General features: G+C 42.8%; 1 protein-coding gene across 10 annotated transcripts in view; it reads left to right on the top strand.

Annotated features, from left to right (window-relative positions):
• The window catches only part of RBM47 (RNA binding motif protein 47), a 226,242-nt gene extending 210,341 nt beyond the window's left edge, over positions 1-15,901 (top strand). For 8 of the 10 annotated variants that reach the window (XM_073561118.1, XM_073561117.1, XM_073561120.1 and 5 more), the window contains 3 exons: positions 7,442-7,648; positions 9,817-10,010; positions 14,522-15,901. In XM_073561118.1, the coding sequence (XP_073417219.1) occupies positions 7,442-7,648; positions 9,817-10,010; positions 14,522-14,761 (641 nt within the window). In that variant the 3' untranslated portion in view covers positions 14,762-15,901. The remainder of the gene's footprint in view (positions 1-7,441; positions 7,649-9,816; positions 10,011-14,521) is intronic. The other 2 variants (XM_073561116.1, XM_073561125.1) reach the window with 2 other exon arrangements.
• Positions 15,902-19,148: the final 3,247 nt, after the last annotated feature.

Genomic DNA, 19,148 nt, shown 5'->3' with positions numbered 1-19,148 from the left:
CAGGTGATCAGGGCTAAGCGGCCTTTGCCCGGGTGTTGTCTCTCCTCCCAGCAGTCAGACTTGTGCTTTAAGGATAAAAATTAACAATACTAATCACCTATCCAATGGGGAGGTAATAAATGCATGATCGCTGAGGGTCCTAATGCTGCATCCCTCACCGATCACAAGAACGAGGTCCAATGTCCCTCTTTTGACTTGGGCAGTGGTTGTGCATTCGTGCTAGCACTCCATTGAAAATCTATAGGACTGATGGAGACAATTGAGCAATATGGACGGAGTGTCGGTACACATGTGACCTCTACTCTACCCCAGCAATCTTACACTTATCACCTATCCATAGGATGTAGCTAATCAATTATTTTTGTTGCCGAACCCTTTAATAGTTAAAATTTTAATGTAAATATTTCAGACATTTTTTTTTATTATTTTACTACTAAGGTCAGGTCTATTTTAAAGAGTAACTAAACTTTTATCTTTTTATGTTTCCCTTTTTTATCATTTTGGTCAGCATGGGAAGTCATAAAACTTTGAAAATCTGTTTTAGATTTCTTTAATAATAATAATTCCTGAAAAAAAAACTGCATTCAAGTTTCATTTAAATTTTTTTCACCCAGTCAATTTGTCTGCTTTTATTTACCTTGATATAAAAATGTGTTCATTTGGAGTACAGATGATGGCAGTAATGAAGAGCTCAGCATCTGTGCCTCACAAACTCTGGGGATAAGTTGCTGCAGGAGATTGTTCTGATAAGCAGAACACTGAGTAGAAGAGATGGATGTTGACCAATCACTGCCATCATCTGTACTCCAAATGACTCTGTTCTGATATCATGGCAGGTAAATAGACTGAAAAGCGTTTTTTTTTTTTTTTTTTTTCATGGAAATTATTTTTTACAAGAATGAAGAAAAATATCCTAATAAAGTGATTTGTAAAGTTTCAGAGCTTTCCTTGATGGGGGAAAAAATTAAGTTTATTTACTCTTGAAGCTTGTCACTGTGTTACGTTTTTTTAAGGGTGAACATGCATTGATGGGGGGGATGTAATTTATTTGTTGGCATGCTACACGCGGTATTATCCTTTATCTAACAAATCCCTCTGTCTTTCTTTCTGCAAATTTGCAAAGATCATCTCAAATTGTTATGAAGAGCAAAATTCTCCAGAAATGTTTGTATAGTCTTGAATATCATTAGCAAGCACTTTATTACGTGACATGATGTTTCATTGTTCTGTCGTCTCCATGATTGCTGACTTTAGTTATGTGGTGCACTGTGACCTAGTGGAAGCTTAAAACAATCAAAAAATGACTGATTTGGCATTTATTGAAGCCAGTAAGGTAACAACAAGTAAAGATGAAAATATTTGACAACTATACTCAAAATGTAAAAAAAAGTACGACAAAATATTCTAGTGATTTTACTAGATCCCAATTTATTTAAAAAGCGCCATAATTCATGTCCTATCACTTTATGTACCTCTGGGTATGAGAGAGTATTTTCTGACCTCAAACCTGTCTGTTCTAGTGTGGCTTATGCATTAATAGGGTTGTCTGCCTTCACCAATCTGTTGGGTGCTTAAAAAAATAAAGAGAGGAACTGAGCTTTATTTACCCTCCCTGCATCCAATGAGGGAGTCTCTGCTGCTGCCCCCGGCTCAATGTTTGGCTGCAGCACTGTTCAGGTGATATCACCACTGAGGTCAGCAGCTCATGCCATCGGTGGCATCAGCAGTGAATGGCTGCAGTGGTGTCAGTGTCATTACTGAAGCCAAATGAAGACCGACAGGTATGATGAGCTGGACCCAGAGATCGTAAGTACAGTACTGTTTGGTGGTCAGTGGCGTAACTACAAAGTTATGGGCCCCGGTGAAAACGTTCAAATGCCCCCCCCCCCCATGGCAAAATACACGAATATCTCCGCTCCGTACACCTCGTACACGCGCGGCTCCGCTCTGTACACCTCGTACACGCTCTGCTCACCTTGTACACACACGACTCCACTCCGTACACCTCGTACACACGGCTCCGCTCCATACACTTCCACACACGGCTCTGCTCCGCTCACCTCGTACACACACAGCTCCGCTCCGTACACCTCGTACACACACTGCTCCGCTCACCTCGTACACACACTGCTCCTCTCCATACACTTCGTACACACACTGCTCCGCTCACCTCGTACACGCAGCTCCTCTCCATACACTTCGTACACACACTGCTCCGCTCACCTCGTACACGCAGCTCCTCTCCATACACTTCGTACACACACTGCTCCGCTCACCTCGTACACACAGCTCCACTCCATACACTTCGTACACACACTGCTCCGCTCTGTACACCTCGTACACACCCTGCTCCGCTCACCTCGTACACACAGCTCCTCTCCATACACTTTGTACACACACTGCTCCGCTCACCTCGTACACACACGACTCCACTCCGTACACCTCGTACACACGGCTCCGCTCCATACACTTCCACACACGGCTCTGCTCCGCTCACCTCGTACACACACGGCTCCACTCCGTACACCTTGTACACACACTGCTCCGCTCTGTACACCTCGTACACACTGCTCCGCTCACCTCGTACACACAGCTCCTCTCCATACACTTCGTACATATACGGCACCCCACACATAAACTTATACTCCGGGCCCTGTCGCAGCTGCGACCGCAGTAGTCCCGCCCCTGTTGGTGGTTGTTGAGTGTTTTGTTTTTGGGGTGTTTTTAACACGTTTTCAGCCCTTTGGCAAAAGTTTGAAAGTAGAAGCAGACAACCCCTTCAATGACAAATTTTTCATTATGTAGGGTAGTGAAAGGGTATGTTTTCTGGTGATCTAACATGATATACTGTATGGCATATACAGTAATAGACCATTCTGACGAGCCAATAATCGCTGCACCTATAGTTGGGCGATTATAATGAACTTGCTGAAAGTAAAAATACTCAGTACCAGCAGCACATTGCCCCTCTGTAAACTGGAGAGATGTTGACTCCATGACTAAGCTGCAAGCGTAGCGCGCTGTGAGACAGTTTCTATGCGGTCTTTCTCCAGACTCACACATAGTGATGTCCTCTGATAGTTTTAACTCAACTGTAGGTGGCCCGTATGAAGATTCCAGAGGAAGATTTATTTTCCAGCTGAATTCTTGTAAATATGCATACATACAAGCAGCTAAAGACTTTTCAGAAACAGGACTGCATACACATGAGCTTCTAAGATGACTGATAGATGGTGAATGAGGAAGAGAGGAGAGGTTACTGACTAGAGTTGAGTGAATTTTTAAAAATTTGGTTCTGATTACGATCGGCAAATATTATTTTTGCAATATGCGTCGAACATAATTGGAATCGGTGGGAGTAGAAATGACCAAATATGTTCGGAACTGATCATCAAAAAAAAATTTGAATATGTCAAATTCATATTCAGCGACCGAATCCGAGCATATTTGCTCAACTCAATTACTGACATCAGAGCTACATCTGAGATGGACAGGGAGAGAGTAAGGACAAACTTCTAAAGAGAGCAAACCTTATTGCATAGCACCGAAACAGCACAATATAACACAATGATAATGCAGTACTGTCTGTATGATTCACAAATCAATCATGGGACATGATGGCAGATGTAGAGCCGATAACTTGCTACCGTCTTGGGACAGAACGATCATGCTATCTATCGTTCTGTCCTCATCACTGGCTCGTTGGCCTGTATAAACTGACCAATAATGTCGATCGATGGTCATTTAACAGCCTGGCTTAGTCTCTCTAGATCTGCCATTAGTGAGTATAAATTCCACACATCTCCAAATGCTTATTTTCATGGTTGCATGCTATACAAGTCATGCATTGGATTCATCTGCCCTTTTTGTAATAATAGAATATATAAATTCTCTTTTAAAGGGGTTTTCCAGTTTTGGATGGACCCCTGTCTCCCCAGCTGCAGTGTGTTTTCTAATAATTCAATCATACTAAGCTTTTCTTACTATCCCTAGGTCAAGCGCGTAGTCTTCGCTGCTGCTCCCGGTGCGTGTTACCGCCTGCGGTGATGTAGCGTTGACAGCGCTGCAGCCTATACCTGAGCTCTGCAGCTCACGGTGTCGACTCCGGTAGAGTGGTTGACTGCAGTGCCGTCCATGTAACGTCGGCACTGCAGACAATGAGAGCTGTGGCGGACACGTGTACTAAACCCAGCTAGGGTGGATAAAGAACAGTTTGTTTTTCTTAAAACAAACTCTGTCACGGGGCTTTTCCCCAAAACTAGAAAACCCCTTTTGATTTTAAATAAAGGTTAAACTCTCTTCGTTCCGCATACCTGGCAGTTGGTAAATGACCTGCATGTATCTGACGACCTTACTATGGCTTCGAAGGTCTGGCGCTTCCCATGCCCGTCAGATAGTTCTATTTGTTGTTTTGTTATACATGAAGCTAAAAATCCTCAGGGCGCTGAAGCCTATATAAATGTGCCTGTAATGTATGAGCCCGGCTGATAAGGAACATTACCAAGGTCACATGAACACTTTATTTCTCCCTCTTGGTCATAGTGCACCACATTTCTCCGTTATCAGTAAATCCTTGTTTGTCACCTGATTACCTGGTCATTCTACTCTGATATAAGCAACCATGATTTGTTTTCTGATGCCTGGCATGTATTTTACATCCCACTTTTATGCTAAAGCTACGATTCCTTTCTGCGCTAAAATACAAGATTTCATAATGTCTACATGTGTCGTGCTACATCGACGCAAACACGAGGAATGCCTCGTTCTGGTCAGAATGCAAAATGGAGAAAGTTTTCAATATACTGAAATATCACATCACCAAACTTGTACACATACTGCCTTAGCTGAATTTGCAGAATGGGCAAAACAAAAATTGGAAACAGGACCCTCCAGTTTACACAGAACATTATGTTCAGTGATGAGGCAAACTTTTTTGGGAGAGCCATTTATATGGATACACCTAAATAAAATGGGAATGGTGACAGTTTTCTTGCGTAGGGTGTCTTGTATTGAAATCTGCTGCAATGACGCAGGTACTGTGTTCACCAGACATCAACACAATTTCTATCCGCTCCTCACGTGTTAACCTCTGTGACATGTCAATGGCTGTACACAAAGAGAAACTTGTAAAGAACTCATGAAAGAAAAGTTATGTTAAAACCAAGCACACCTTTGTTTTTCTTGTAAAATTCTCAATAAGTTTGTTGTGTCACATGACCCTTTTACCTTTGGATCGAAAATGGCCGACTTCAAAATGGCCACCATGGTCACCACCCATCTTGAAAAGTTTTCCCCCTCTCATGTACTAATGTGCCACAAACAAGAAGTTGATATCACCAACCATTCCCATCTTGTTTAGGTGTATATACAGTATAATGTATAATCTCGATATAATGAACAGAAAAAATACAAAAAATATATGTAATAAACACAATTAAACACTAGGTTATTTTCTGATACGTTTTAAAGAATTTTGCAAGCAGATGCAAACGCTAAAGGAACAAAAGATCACTAACATGGTTATCATTTGCATCACATTCCCTATTTCGATGAAATTGACCAAATAAGAGATCAAATTTGCTGGTCCCTTCTGTGCTTCTGTTCAGTCAATTATTGGACTGTATGAAAGTGACATATTGGTGACCGATTTCATTGTATTGAGCCATCTGCCTTAATATCCTTATAGGTATATATGATAGATGCAATACATACGACTGATACTAAAATGTTTCAATACATGAAATTCTCTGTTTTGCATTCTGTCAAGAACAAGCACATATTTAAAAGGAACCTGACAGCTGATTTACGCTGCCAGGAACCATGGACAACATAAATCCAGAGTCCAGCTCTGTTATTTCAGCCAGGTATGTTATATTCTGAAATATGGCAGCTAAGCAAAGAAAACATACATTTAAAAGCTGCCTGGGGATCCTAGTGCTATTCCAAAAGGGTAGTCCCCAGTTGCTACTCCCCACCCTATCACCCTTAAAGCGAACCTGTCAGCAGGATTTTGCTAAGTAACCTGCAGACACTGTCATCTTGGTGCTGTTATGCTGATTAAAATGATACCTGGAGTGAATAAATCAGTCTTGTGGTTCTTGTGTAATCCGTGTTAGAAGTTTTCAGTTAATGATATGACCGTGCTCCGGGGCGGGACTAGGCAGAGTCTTATCTTTCTGTTCTAGGCCAGAGAAACCAAGGAAAGACCTGTCCACAGGCCACCTCAGAGCACAAACATGTTCCTCATCATAGAGAGAGAGACTGTGCTTTGGGGCGGCCTGTAGACAGGTCATTCCTTGGTTTCTCTGGCTTAGAGCTGGAAGATAAGACTCTGCCTACAGTCCCACCCAGAGCGCGAGCGTCCCATTAACTGAGAACTTCTAGATTAAACAAGAACCACAAGACAGATTTCTTCACTCCAGGTATCATTTTAATCAGTATAACACTGCCAACCTGACAGTGCCTGTAGTTGACTTAGCTAAATCCTGCTGACAGGTTTGGTTTAAGTGACAAGTCTATCCCTGTACACATTTATGGGGAGTAGTGCAAGTAGAAGTCACCAGGAATCTGCCTCTAAGGGCCTGTACACATATTTAGTATTTGTAGTATATTTTTCTTCTGCAAGAACCAGAGTGTTGATCAGAAAAATGCTGTGTAAAATGCTCTTTTTTGATGCATTTTTTTCCCCCCATTCATTTGATTAGGTGAAGGAATTGACACACTGCAGATTTGAAAAAACACTTGAAGATTCAAATCAGCAAGTAAAAAATAAGCAGCGTGTGCATGAGATTTCAGAAATATCATTCACTTTTCTGGTAGTGTAAAATGCCGTCTTTTTCCATGGCAAAAAAGCATGGGGAAAAAATATGTAAAAAAGGGAATATGTGAACAAGTCCTTAGACTAGTCACCTAATCGGAAAGGTCCCCAACAGGCTTTTAATTTTTTTTTTTTTTTTTTTTTTTTTTTTAAATGTTGCAGCATTTCAGAGTAAACCATACCTGGCTGAAATGATGGAGCTGGACTGTCATACTACCCATAGTTCGGGCAGCATTATTTAGCTGTCTGGCTCCAGTTCCATTCATGTAACTTAAGTTTACTTGTATTTTTGCTTCTTTTTCCACAAAACTGCATTTTGCTTGTGTTTCCATTTTGAAGATGACATTGCACCAGGATCTTTTACTGACTATTTGTAATCTTGGGAGGAGTTGAAACCTAAATAATTGAGAGAGATGTCCTTGGCAAGTTTTACTTAAGAAAAAATGGAGGAAATGTTTTGCCAGGGTAGCCTCAAAAGAGTGACTGTGGAAAGTCTAGTATTTGCTCCTCAATGCGTGTCATTCACCCAAAATAGAAACACCCATCCATTGCTCTGCATTTGCTCATGGAGGCTTTAGTTGTGATCTCTTGTGATTTCTGATTGTGTTATGTTGGTATTACAAGCAGGCAGCATAAGAGGCAGAGGGCGAGGCGCAGCTGGCAACAGAGCCCCTGGTCCCCGGGGCACGTACCTGGGGGGATATTCGGCTGGCCGTGGCATTTATAGCAGATATCATGAAGGGAAGGGTAAACTGCAAGAAAAAGGCTTTGAACTTGTACCCAACCTGGAGTTACCAGCGGTCAACTCAGTTGCGCTTAAACCTGGTGCAGGTTAGTCCTAACATTTTACACTGATCCCTAATAATTCAATTCATTCCATCAGTGGAGAGGTTTGGATGGTGTTTATGAAAGTCGAGCATGGAAAACCAGGATTACAAAAGTGGAGATAAAATTACCAACTACACATACAGACACTAAACCTAAAGTCTAAATGATCGACTTTTCCATTGCGTGCACTGTGGTGGTCACTGTAAGCGGCCTTATCGGGCCGGGGAGAGGCCGGCTGTAGTGTTCTTCAATGGGATTGCTAATCGTGGGGGCAGAGGTTTTCTTGGACTTCCCATGTGATCTGTTTTTCTAAGCTTTGTACTCTAGGTTTAGTGTTCCTTTTTAAGGCGTTGTGTGAGTTTGGAAAAATATAGAGGTACATTCTTCCACCGTTGTACATAGTAAGTTTCTAGTATGGTCACTTAGCCCCATTTTCTTTAATATGGCATGGGTGGCACTGTTTCTGACAGCAGCCATTTATTTTTTTTTTAGAATCTCATACAACCACTTTATCATGGTCCATAGCGTTCAAAATTTATAGAGTAAACCCAATATATATATAATATAATATTGGAGTGTAAAAGGGACTGGCCACAATTAGAGGCGCTTGTCACGAATTACTCCATAATCCATACTTCCTAATACGAATATTCTGCTAATGAATCAGCCTTCATTACGAGGATCTGTTCCTGATGTCTGAAATTGATCAATCATTTTGTGTTCTTTGATCACTATTTCCCAATCACTCATTCATGCCTTCTTACCTGCTAGACTAACATACTGTAGCTGTGGTGCGAGTTGCTTTTTCCAAGTCATACACTACTTCTCTCTGCCATTATAAAACGTGCATTAAAGAAGTTATTTATACAGTACAGCTTAAAAAATGCATCTTACAGTTTATGATGAAAGGGTTTACCTGGGACTTTGGTTATTTTTTCCTTTTGGGGATAAAATCCTACAGGCAGGTAATTGTCTTTTGTTATGACGCCACCAGAAACATGAGCATTCTTGGCAGGAGGTGGCCCATGACCGCTCTAAGCCACAGATCATCGCTGGGCAGAACAGGCAACTACCTGCCTGTAAGTTCTTAGCCTCGTAGGAAAAGATAAGCCATCCCTTTAATGATTAGAATTGTGTACCTATTATATACATTGGAGGAACACCATACACTACAGTGAATGCAAAGAATAACTGATTGCTTTGTTAATGGGTAATCTTGTGAATTGCTTTCCATGGATCCCCACTCTTGTAGACTTGAGATGTCCATTAATTGCATGGGCTACCATTAATCTGAATTCCGCCATTAAACACTACTAGGCCAGAAATGGCTTCCTTCAGCATTAACAGCTTTGTTCTTTTCCTAGCATCACCAATGAGACCGTCCCCTCAATTGGGTTGTCTGATCACTTAAAATTAATGGAAAAAGACAAAACAAAATGAATAACCCCCTTTTCCCCATAATATTAACCTTAGCAATATCTTGTCACTCTCTCTACAATTCTTCTCAGGTCCCCTGTACTTCGCCTGCCTGGGTGACATGTGACAGCTGCAGCCAATCACTTGTTACAGCAGTGACCCAACACAACTGCTACAGCCAGTGATTGACTGCAGAGGTCACATATCTGTCTAGACAGAGCAGGATGAACAGAGTGATGGGGAATGTAAGTAGTCGGACAGACCCTTCCCTATCAGCTCGGCATTACAGGTGCACTTTAGCATCAATATCCAGACACCCCAAGCTTGTACTCAAATGGACCTAGATGAATGAAAAATTCATTGGAACCCCAAGTCTATTTCCGTAGAACTAAGGGTGGTCCAGTTGGCATTAAAATTAAGCTATTCCTTTAATATTACATTAGTATATTTTTCTGCATGAGGCGTAACTGTTGGAAGTTTGTGACTACCTTGTAAATCCATCAGCTGACGCTCTTATGTGGACAATATACTGTATTCCCACAATTTGCAGCCTTAAAATTTGCTTTAATTTGGTGCTAAATGGATCATTTCCAGTTAAAATTCTCAAATTTAAATCATAAAATCATCAGGATCACTATGCAGCTAATATAAAGTTTTCTTAGCACTTTTCTTTGCATTTATAAAAATTGCTGTGTTTACTGGACAGACTAAAAAGACAGAATACTGCATTACTCACTGATTTATGTATGTTCCAGTGGCCATTCCAACCATTGGCACCCAGTACTCCGTATTTCAGGCTGCATCAGCTGCCAAGCTGATTGAAGAGGGCAAACTCCATGGGATGGAGCACATGCTGAATCCGATCACGGTGCAGACAGACCCCACCTCCGCTGTTGCTGCAGCCGCTGCTGCAGTTCTGCCAGCAGTGTCCACTCCTCCATCATTTCAGGTTGGTAACACATGTAATATATGGAAATGTACAATTAGTAACTACTAATTATTCTGTAGGCTTATAGGAAAATGTAATCTTATGAAATTTCTGTTTTGTGTGTAAAAACAAACAAACAAAAAAATTCTGTATAGACTCGACCAAGGGTTATCCATATTGTTGCCCCGAAAATATATCCAAGCACAGTTTATCAAAACGCACTAATTGAAAACTAGACTTGACTTGTTGCATTAGGGCTCATACTCACATGTGAGAAACTCGGACGAGTCTCGCACGTCAATTCCTGGCACTGCCGCCAGCACTCGGGAGAGGGGCGTGCGGCTCCATTGCAGCTGAACGCTTCTGTCCAAGTGCTGGGCACTTACGTGCGAGACTCGTCCAAGTTTCTCGCATGTGAGTATGAGCCTTAATAGTTTTTCTATTAGGTTTTCTTTTTTGATAAATGAGGCCTCAATTGATGTTTGTGACCAGACCTCCACTTGTCAAATTAATCTATAATTTATCATAATAAAGTGCTCTTTTTGGCATACATATCAACACTCCTGGACTCCCCATCTCGAGCTCTGTCATACTCTACCAAACTTTCCACTTCCATAAACCAACTTTTTCTGATTGATATTTGCGAGAAGACTGACATAAACATAGTGGAAATAGAAGAAGCGTGGAGTGGCCTTATAAGAGCACAGCTATGGTTGAACATTATGGGCATTGCAAAGCTATCCATTCATGTTAGCCCACATTTACATATCCATGTGACACATCCTAGTACTGTCAGTGGTGGTGGGTTTTTTTTTTTTTTTTTTCCTATCAAATAGCGTTTCAAAGAGTCATGCAGACATCTGTTTTAAAAATGGATAAATGTCGGCTCAGAACATTTCCTCTTCTCATTTGTTTTGTATATCAGACTTGGCAATTAAAGGGTTTTCCCACAAAGTACTTTGTAATCAATAGACCTTGGAATAATAATGATTTCCACAATTGGATGTGTTTATAAATAATGTTCCTGTGCTGAGATAATCTTATAAATGTGCCCGTACTGTGTAATGGCTGTGTCTGACCGTACAGGGACATGGTCTGATCATACCACAGCTCCTGGAAGGGAGGGAGAAAAAGTACCCAGAGCACAGCATGGGATCACAGCTGCTGCTTTCTGTGGGGTAAAACATTTCCCTGCTAGTTTTAAAACCAATGTTTAACCTCACTGAATCTGCTGTAGTCCCACGCGGTTCTCTGTATACTCTTTTTTTGCTGTCTCTTCTAGAAGAAGAAAAAAATAATCCAAATAGAATATCTGAGAAAAAATCCATCCGTTTCTCTCTGATGGCAACACTCCCACAGATGTGTGTATCTAGCTTTGGAGAAATGAGATGTAGCAGCCACCACACAATGGATGGGGCTGCTGAGTTCCACCTCATATTTTTGCTAACCATATTTTTCACATTAAAAGACTGATATATTGTAACCGAGAGCCTCTTAAACAAGGGGATTTGTCAGATTCCGGTCATCTTTGTGAAGGACTGTGCAGAAAAGTCCTGTCCCCCAGCTGAAAATATGATTTGGAATTGGTGTTATCCAAGCATGCTCGTGTCCTAATCAAGTGTTTTTGGCGTGCTCAAAAAATATGCTTGCGTATTTTGTTAGACAATAGCCTGTTAGACCATCCCTGCATGTGCTGCTGCTGTCTAAAGCCATGAGACATGCAGCCGTGGAGACTCTTAACATATTTTTCGAACACGTCGAAGATACTCTTAGCACCCGAACATGCTCCGATAACACCTTATCCGAACACACTCTTTCATCACTGATGGGTAATAAAATTGGTTTGGATTCCAGTCTGATGGATCATAAAAAGAAAAGGTTCTCTGCCCCATCCCCCCACATTACACCTTATCAGACAATTGATGGGTGATATCTATGCCATAAGTTGCTCTGAGATGAATCCAAATCAAGTGTTCATTTCTTTAGTTTTACTATGAATATTCACACACACTTTTTTTTTTTTTTTAAGAATTTTGGCGTAAAACTACTTGTTGCATAAAAATGTTGCAACTTTTGGTATTTAATGCCGGGCCCATCCAGCAACGCTAATTTTTTTTTTTTTTTGAAAAATTGGTGTAGCTTTGCCAGGAGGGGCATGGGCAAGTGCTGCTGACAAATTCGGCATAATTTTCATCACTAAAATGGTTGTAAATGATGACAGAGGTGTACACTAGTCTCTGACAGGAGAACCTTTCTTGCAGTGGTGCACAAGGGCTGAAAAATGTGCCCAGTTCATTAAAGGGTGCATGTCTCTTGATGAAGATTGCGATAGAATAAGATGTACAGTTGTGGCCAAAAGTATTGACACCCCTGCAATTCTGTCAGATAATACTCAGTTTCTTCCTGAAAATGATTGCAAACACAAATTCTTTGGTATTATTATCTTCATTTAATTTGTCTTAAATGAAAAAACACAAAAAGAATTGTCCTAAAGCCAAATTGGATATAATTCCACACCAAACATAAAAAAGAGGGTGGACAAAAGTATTGGCACTGTTCGAAACATCATGTGATGCTTCTCTAATTTGTGTAATTAACAGCACCTGTAACTTACCTGTGGCACCTAACAGGTGTTGGCAATAACTAAATCACACTTGCAGCCAGTTGACATGGATTAAAGTTGACTCAACCTCTGTCCTGTGTCCTTGTGTGTACCACATTGAGCATGGAGAAAAGAAAGAAGACCAAAGAACTGTCTGAGGATTTGAGAAACCAAATTGTGAGGAAGCATGAGCAATCTCAAGGCTACAAGTCCATCTCCAATGACCTGAATGTTCCTGTGTCTACCGTGCGCAGTGTCATCAAGAAGTTTAAAGCACATGGCACTGTGGCTAACCTCCCTAGATGTGGACGGAAAAGAAAAATTGACAAGAGATTTCAACGCAAGATTGTGCGGATGTTGGATAAAGAACCTCGACTAACATCCAAACAAGTTCACGCTGCCCTGCAGTCCGAGGGTACAACAGTGTCAACCCGTACTATCCGTCGGCGTCTGAATGAAAAGGGACTGTATGGTAGGAGACCCAGGAAGACCCAACTTCTTACCCCGAGACATAAAAAAGCCAGGCTGGAGTTTGCCAAAACTTACCTGAAAAAGCCTAAAACGTTTTGGAAGAATGTTCTCTGGTAAGATGAGACAAAAGTAGAGCTTTTTGGGCAAAGGCATCAACATAGAGTTTACAGGAGAAAAAAAGAGGCATTCAAAGAAAAAAACACGGTCCCTACAGTTAAACATAACGGAGGTTCCCTGATGTTTTGGGGTTGCTTTGCTGCCTCTGGCACTGGACTGCTTGACCGTGTGCATGGCATTATAAAGTCTGAAGACTACCAACAAATTTTGCAGCATAATGTAGGGCCCAGTGTGAGAAAGCTGGGTCTCCCTCAGAGGTCATGGGTTTTCCAGCAGGACAATGACCCAAAATTCAAAAGCACTAGAAAATGGTTTGAGAGAAAGCACTGGAAATTTCTAAGGTGGCCAGCAATGAGTCCAGACCTGAATCCCATAGAACACCTGTGGAGAGATCTAAAAATGGCAGTTTGGAGAAGGCACCCTTCAAATATCAGGGACCTGGAGCAGTTTGCCAAAGAAGAATGGTCTAAAATTCCAGCAGAGCATTGTAAGAAACTCATTGATGGTTACCGGAAGCGGTTGGTTGCAGTTATTTTGGCTAAGGGTTGTGCAACCAAGTATTAGACTGAGGGTGCCAATACTTTTGTCTGGCCCATTTTCGGAGTTTTTTGTGAAATGATCAATGTTTTGCTTCATTCTCTTTTGTGTTTTTTCATTTAAGACAAATTAAATGAAGATAATAATACCAAAGAATTTGTGATTGCAATCATTCTCAGGAAGAAACTGAGTATCTGACAGAATTGCAGGGGTGTCAATACTTTTGGCCATAACTGTACCTAATTCATTTAATTGTCACTGTGTGACTTCAGACTTGTGAATGCTCAGTGTGAGCACTGCACGCTGTGAGGATTCTCTGGTACCGGCACCAGGAGTGGGCGATCATGTGGCCACGACTATACAATTTGCATACTCCCGGCCACATTCCGACTAGACTTCTGTAGCCTTGCTCAGTGCACTTGTATTGAGTGAGGCTGCGCCCATCTAGTCGCCACGTGACCTCATGTATGCAAATCACATATTTGCGGACACTCACACACCACTCCTTATGCTGGAACTAGTGAAACCTCTGAGCTCGCAAACTTGTACCTTTTTAAAGCCGAACAACCCCTTTAAGACTAGACTGATTCCTGTCCTGAGGACACTGGGGCAAAAGATTACCTGTAATAAAAACTAGAAAAATGAAGAGGTGCAAATAATCAAAGATCTTTCCTGATGGCACAAATTGGGTTACCATTGCCATGGGCCTCTGGTTTGGGGGCAGGATATCAGAATTTAATGTATTATTTCCTTTTTTTTACATATTAGAAATGTTTTATACATTCTTCTGTTATCTTTGTTATAGGGCCGTCCCATAACTCCAGTGTATACCATGGCTCCAAACGTGCAAAGGATTCCAGCTGCAGGCATTTATGGCGCAAGCTACGTCCCCATCGCAGCCCCCACCACAGCCACATTAGCCACACTACAAAAGAATGCCGCTGCCGCCGCAGCGGTATACGGGGGATATGCTGGTTATATACCTCAAGCTTTTCCTGCTGCAGCCTTTCAGGTTCCATTACAAGACCTCTATCAGACCTACTAAAACTGTCATCTCAAGGAAGCGGCGGGCAGGGGACTGAAGGAACTCTAAAATATTTATGAAGAAAAAAAAGCGAAAAATATATCCCTAGAAGAATATTTTATATATGTGAATTTTGTTTTTCTGCAAGTCTGTTTTTAAGATGCATTCGTTCAGACATTTCTTCTTGAGTTTTTAATGCTTTAACCATATAGTTTTTATATTATGTGGTTTGGTTGCTTAGGTTTTTAACAGTGTATACATAGGCAACATATCTGGTATGAAGGTTTTTGTTTTTATATATAATTTTAGTCCTTTGTGCACTAGAGATATAAATATATAAGTATGTCTGTATCATGTAGTACATGAAATAATATTGATGCAGATGTTTGTCTGTAAAAGTACATGAGCAGCTATAGTCTACAGAGTAAATATTCCATATTTAAGAAATATATGTAGAGAGAGAATATATAGCTATTTGGAAGGTTCTTAATTTATAAAGATATACTGGACGTTCTAGGGACCAACTAAGAATATATGGCATCCGCCGAAATTTGTAAACTAGTCACCTCTTGGGTTTGAGAAGAGCGGTCTTGTAATATTGCAGATGTTAGTGCCAATGACATTTTATGGGCTTCATAGACAAGTTGGATAATTTCCTTATAGGTTAGACTGGTAATTTGGGCATCAGGGCAGTGCCTTAGGGCTTTAGGCTAGTGGGGAACCCATGGCCCCTTACAATATTTCTTCTTGTGTGCAAAAAATGCAATATTGGCTGTTAAGGAGCTTATACGAAGATTCCGGTCCTGTTCTGCATTGCTCGCAGTGGTTCAGAAATGGACACCTCTGTAGTTAAAGTGGTGAGCATTGCAAATGAGAGCAGAAAAGGACATGCTCACGGGGTACTGTGAAAGCCATGTGATATCGGTGGCAGTATGCCCCTAAGAGCATTTTAGCAGATGAACTACATCTCTCTTGATATGCAGCCACAGTTAATCGTCAGACTGAAGTCAAGCAGACTCAACACACAATAGGCAAAGTTGCATTTATTCTACTACATTCCTGCAGTGTTCATCAATTTTATAATATACGACCCAATGGTCAAGACTCATAAGGTCCTTTTTTAAATTAAAATACAGAAATTTATTTCCCATCTTCCAAAGAGCTAACGGGTGTTTTTTTTAAATGAATTCTATCTTCAACACAATGTTTTATCTAAATGGGTCCAAAATACTGGTGATTGATTTCTTAATACATCTTTGTACCAGAAAAGCTATAGAATATAATGGCAATTGATAATTTTTTGACTGCTTGCTGTGACCACTAGAGGGAGCTTGGGAGTTTATAGCATACTAGTTCTGCATAAAGCTCAATAATAAAGGAGTATGCAGTAACCATGTAAGCATTCCCAGAGGGTAGCAGACATAATTTTATATTTTAACTAGGGATGAGGTGCTCGATTCCTGGCGAGTAAATTTCACTACTCGCCTCGCAATATTTGGCACAGCCCGCACAGCTCCTGCACAGTCCCCCCGCACAGCTCCTGCACAGTCCCCCCGCACAGCTCCTGCACAGTCCCCCCGCACAGCTGCTGCACAGTCCCCCCGCACAGCTGCTGCACAGTCCCCCCGCACAGCTCCTGCACAGTCCCCCCGCACAGCTCCTGCACAGTCCCCCCCGCACAGCTCCTGCACAGTCCCCCCCGCACAGCTCCTGCACAGTCCCCCCCCGCACAGCTCCTGCACAGTCCCCCCCGCACAGCTCCTGCACAGTCCCCCCCCGCACAGCTCCTGCACAGTCCCCCCCCGCACAGCTCCTGCACAGTCCCCCCCCCGCACAGCTCCTGCACAGTCCCCCCCCGCACAGCTCCTGCACAGTCCCCCCCCGCACAGCTCCTGCACAGTCCCCCCCCGCACAGCTCCTGCACAGTCCCCCCCGCACAGCTCCTGCACAGTCCCCCCCCGCACAGCTCCTGCACAGTCCCCCCCCGCACAGCTCCTGCACAGTCCCCCCCCGCACAGCTCCTGCACAGTCCCCCCCCGCACAGCTCCTGCACAGTCCCCCCCCGCACAGCTCCTGCACAGTCCCCCCCCCGCACAGCTCCTGCACAGTCCCCCCCCGCACAGCTCCTGCACAGTCCCCCCCCGCACAGCTCCTGCACAGTCCCCCCCCGCACAGCTCCTGCACAGTCCCCCCCCGCACAGCTCCTGCACAGTCCCCCCCCGCACAGCTCCTGCACAGTCCCCCCCCCGCAGCTCCCCCCGCACAGCTCCCCCTGCACAGTCCCCCCCGCACAGTCCCTCCTGCACAGTCCCCCCCGCACAGTCCCTCCTGCACAGTCCCCTCCGCACAGTCCCCCCCGCACAGTCCCTCCTGCACAGTCCCCCCCGCACAGTCCCTCCTGCACAGTCCCCCCCGCACAGTCCCTCCTGCACAGTCCCCCCCCCGCACAGTCCCCCCCGCACAGTCCCTCCTGCACAGTCCCCCCCCGCACAGTCCCTCCTGCACAGTCCCCCCCCGCACAGTCCCTCCTGCACAGTCCCCCCCCGCACAGTCCCTCCTGCACAGTCCCCCCCGCACAGTCCCTCCTGCACAGTCCCCCCCGCACAGCTCCTGCACAGTCCCAGCCCATTACTCGCATTTCCCATTGACTTACATTGGACTCGCTACTCGTTACGAGTACCCGAGTATTAGGAGCTACGAGTACAGCGAGTCCGAGTATTTCACTACTCGCTCATCCCTAATTTTAAGGCTGTGTGCCCATGTAGCATTTTTTAAGCGTTTCCGCGGCATTTTTAAACGTGCGATTCTGCCGCGGAAGCGCTCAAAAAAAAAAAAAAAAAAAAAAGCATTCCATGCACTTTTTAATAGAAAACGCACATGTTGTGCCAATGTGCGGAATCGCTTAGCGGTAAAAAATGCAGCATGTTCATTAATTTTGCAGAATCGCTCGCGATTCCGCGTACCATCAATTGTATGGGCAAAAACGCTTAGGAAAACGCACGTCAAAACGCTTGACAAGCGCTTAAAGCGCGTCAAAAACCGCATGCGTTTTCCCGGGAGCAGGGTGTGCGATTCCGCTCAGGTTTATTCTGCATGAGAATCGCTACATGGGCACATAGCTGTACTCTATTTCTGTGTGAAATATTTGAAGAAAAAGGAAGCGCTGTAGTCTATCCCAACAGTACCGATATAAGAAGAAATTAATCCGGACAGAACTGTTGGATGTAAAAAAAAATATTGGTGAAAAATGGAAATTCACTGTAAGGCATGAATTTGGAAGAAATGGGTCTGGCATCTGCTGACATAGCACCTGTAACTGAATGCAGGGGAATACAACAGGCATTGATTTTTTTTCGATTAAGGCAATATTGTGCCATCTGAAATTTTTGCATATGGAATGACTTTATCAGTACCAGACATTTATCAGCATTTACTATAAAGCATACAACTCAGGAATTGCTGACATTTGTAGGTATGTGGCCAGCTCACCGAAATACGATAGTTTCTATGTGCAGCATACATTTTTATAAATTGTAGAGTTGAACCTTTAGCTGCTGAGCTGCCAGCAGTCACGTCCTGGGAACTCTGGAAACTGGATTATTTAGTTTTTATATCATGTTTCTTATGTGCATGCTTGTATTCTATGGGTGTGTTATTGGTGAATTTTTTTTTCCTTTCTTTTTTTTTTTTTTTTTTTTTTTTTTGAGGGGGGAGGGGATTGAGGGTGGGACCGGGACCATTTGACTTTGTGCTAGTGAATATATGGTTTCAGTGTTGTTGTTTTTTTTGTTTTTTTTGTTTCCAGCCTGTTTAAAGGCTTTTAGAACAATATTTAAGTTAAATGCAGCATTTTATTGTGTGGTGTTTATAGTAACCCATCAGAACTGTGCCATAATGTTGCATTGAATTTACAATATATTAAAGGTCCTTTTATTTATTTATGCTCCACAATTAGCTCTTTGAATGTTTGTGCTGCTGCGGCACGCGGCTGCACAGGCCCATGTTTTATAACCTGTAATATGGTAATTATATTGTCATAGAGCACTAGCTTCCCCATGACACATCCTGGTTAGATAGAGGGGGCCTGCACTTGTGAGAGCTGAGTGCTTGTTTGCCACTTCTGTTGACACCCCTATGCATATGAACACTATTATTGGCCGAGCATTGAAGATAATCTGTCAGCAGGTTTTTCAATGTAATCTGAGAGCAGCATAATATAGGGCAAGAATGTGATTCCAGAGATGTGTCACATACTATGTTGCTTGGTGAAGTTTTGATAGAATCCCTGTTTTATCTGTTGTAGATGTATCAGTGCTCAGAATGTGGAGCTGTGCATAGCCCCCCTACACCCACGATTGGCAGCTTTCTGTGTATATTGCCAGCAAGCAGCCAGTAATGTGGTAGGGGC

The sequence above is a fragment of the Dendrobates tinctorius genome, unplaced genomic scaffold (genome assembly GCF_039654945.1).
Source record: "Dendrobates tinctorius isolate UK_male_01 unplaced genomic scaffold, ASM3965494v1 ptg000314l, whole genome shotgun sequence".
Classification (NCBI taxonomy): domain Eukaryota; kingdom Metazoa; phylum Chordata; class Amphibia; order Anura; family Dendrobatidae; genus Dendrobates; species Dendrobates tinctorius.
This window is presented reverse-complemented; position numbering and strand designations above follow the sequence as displayed.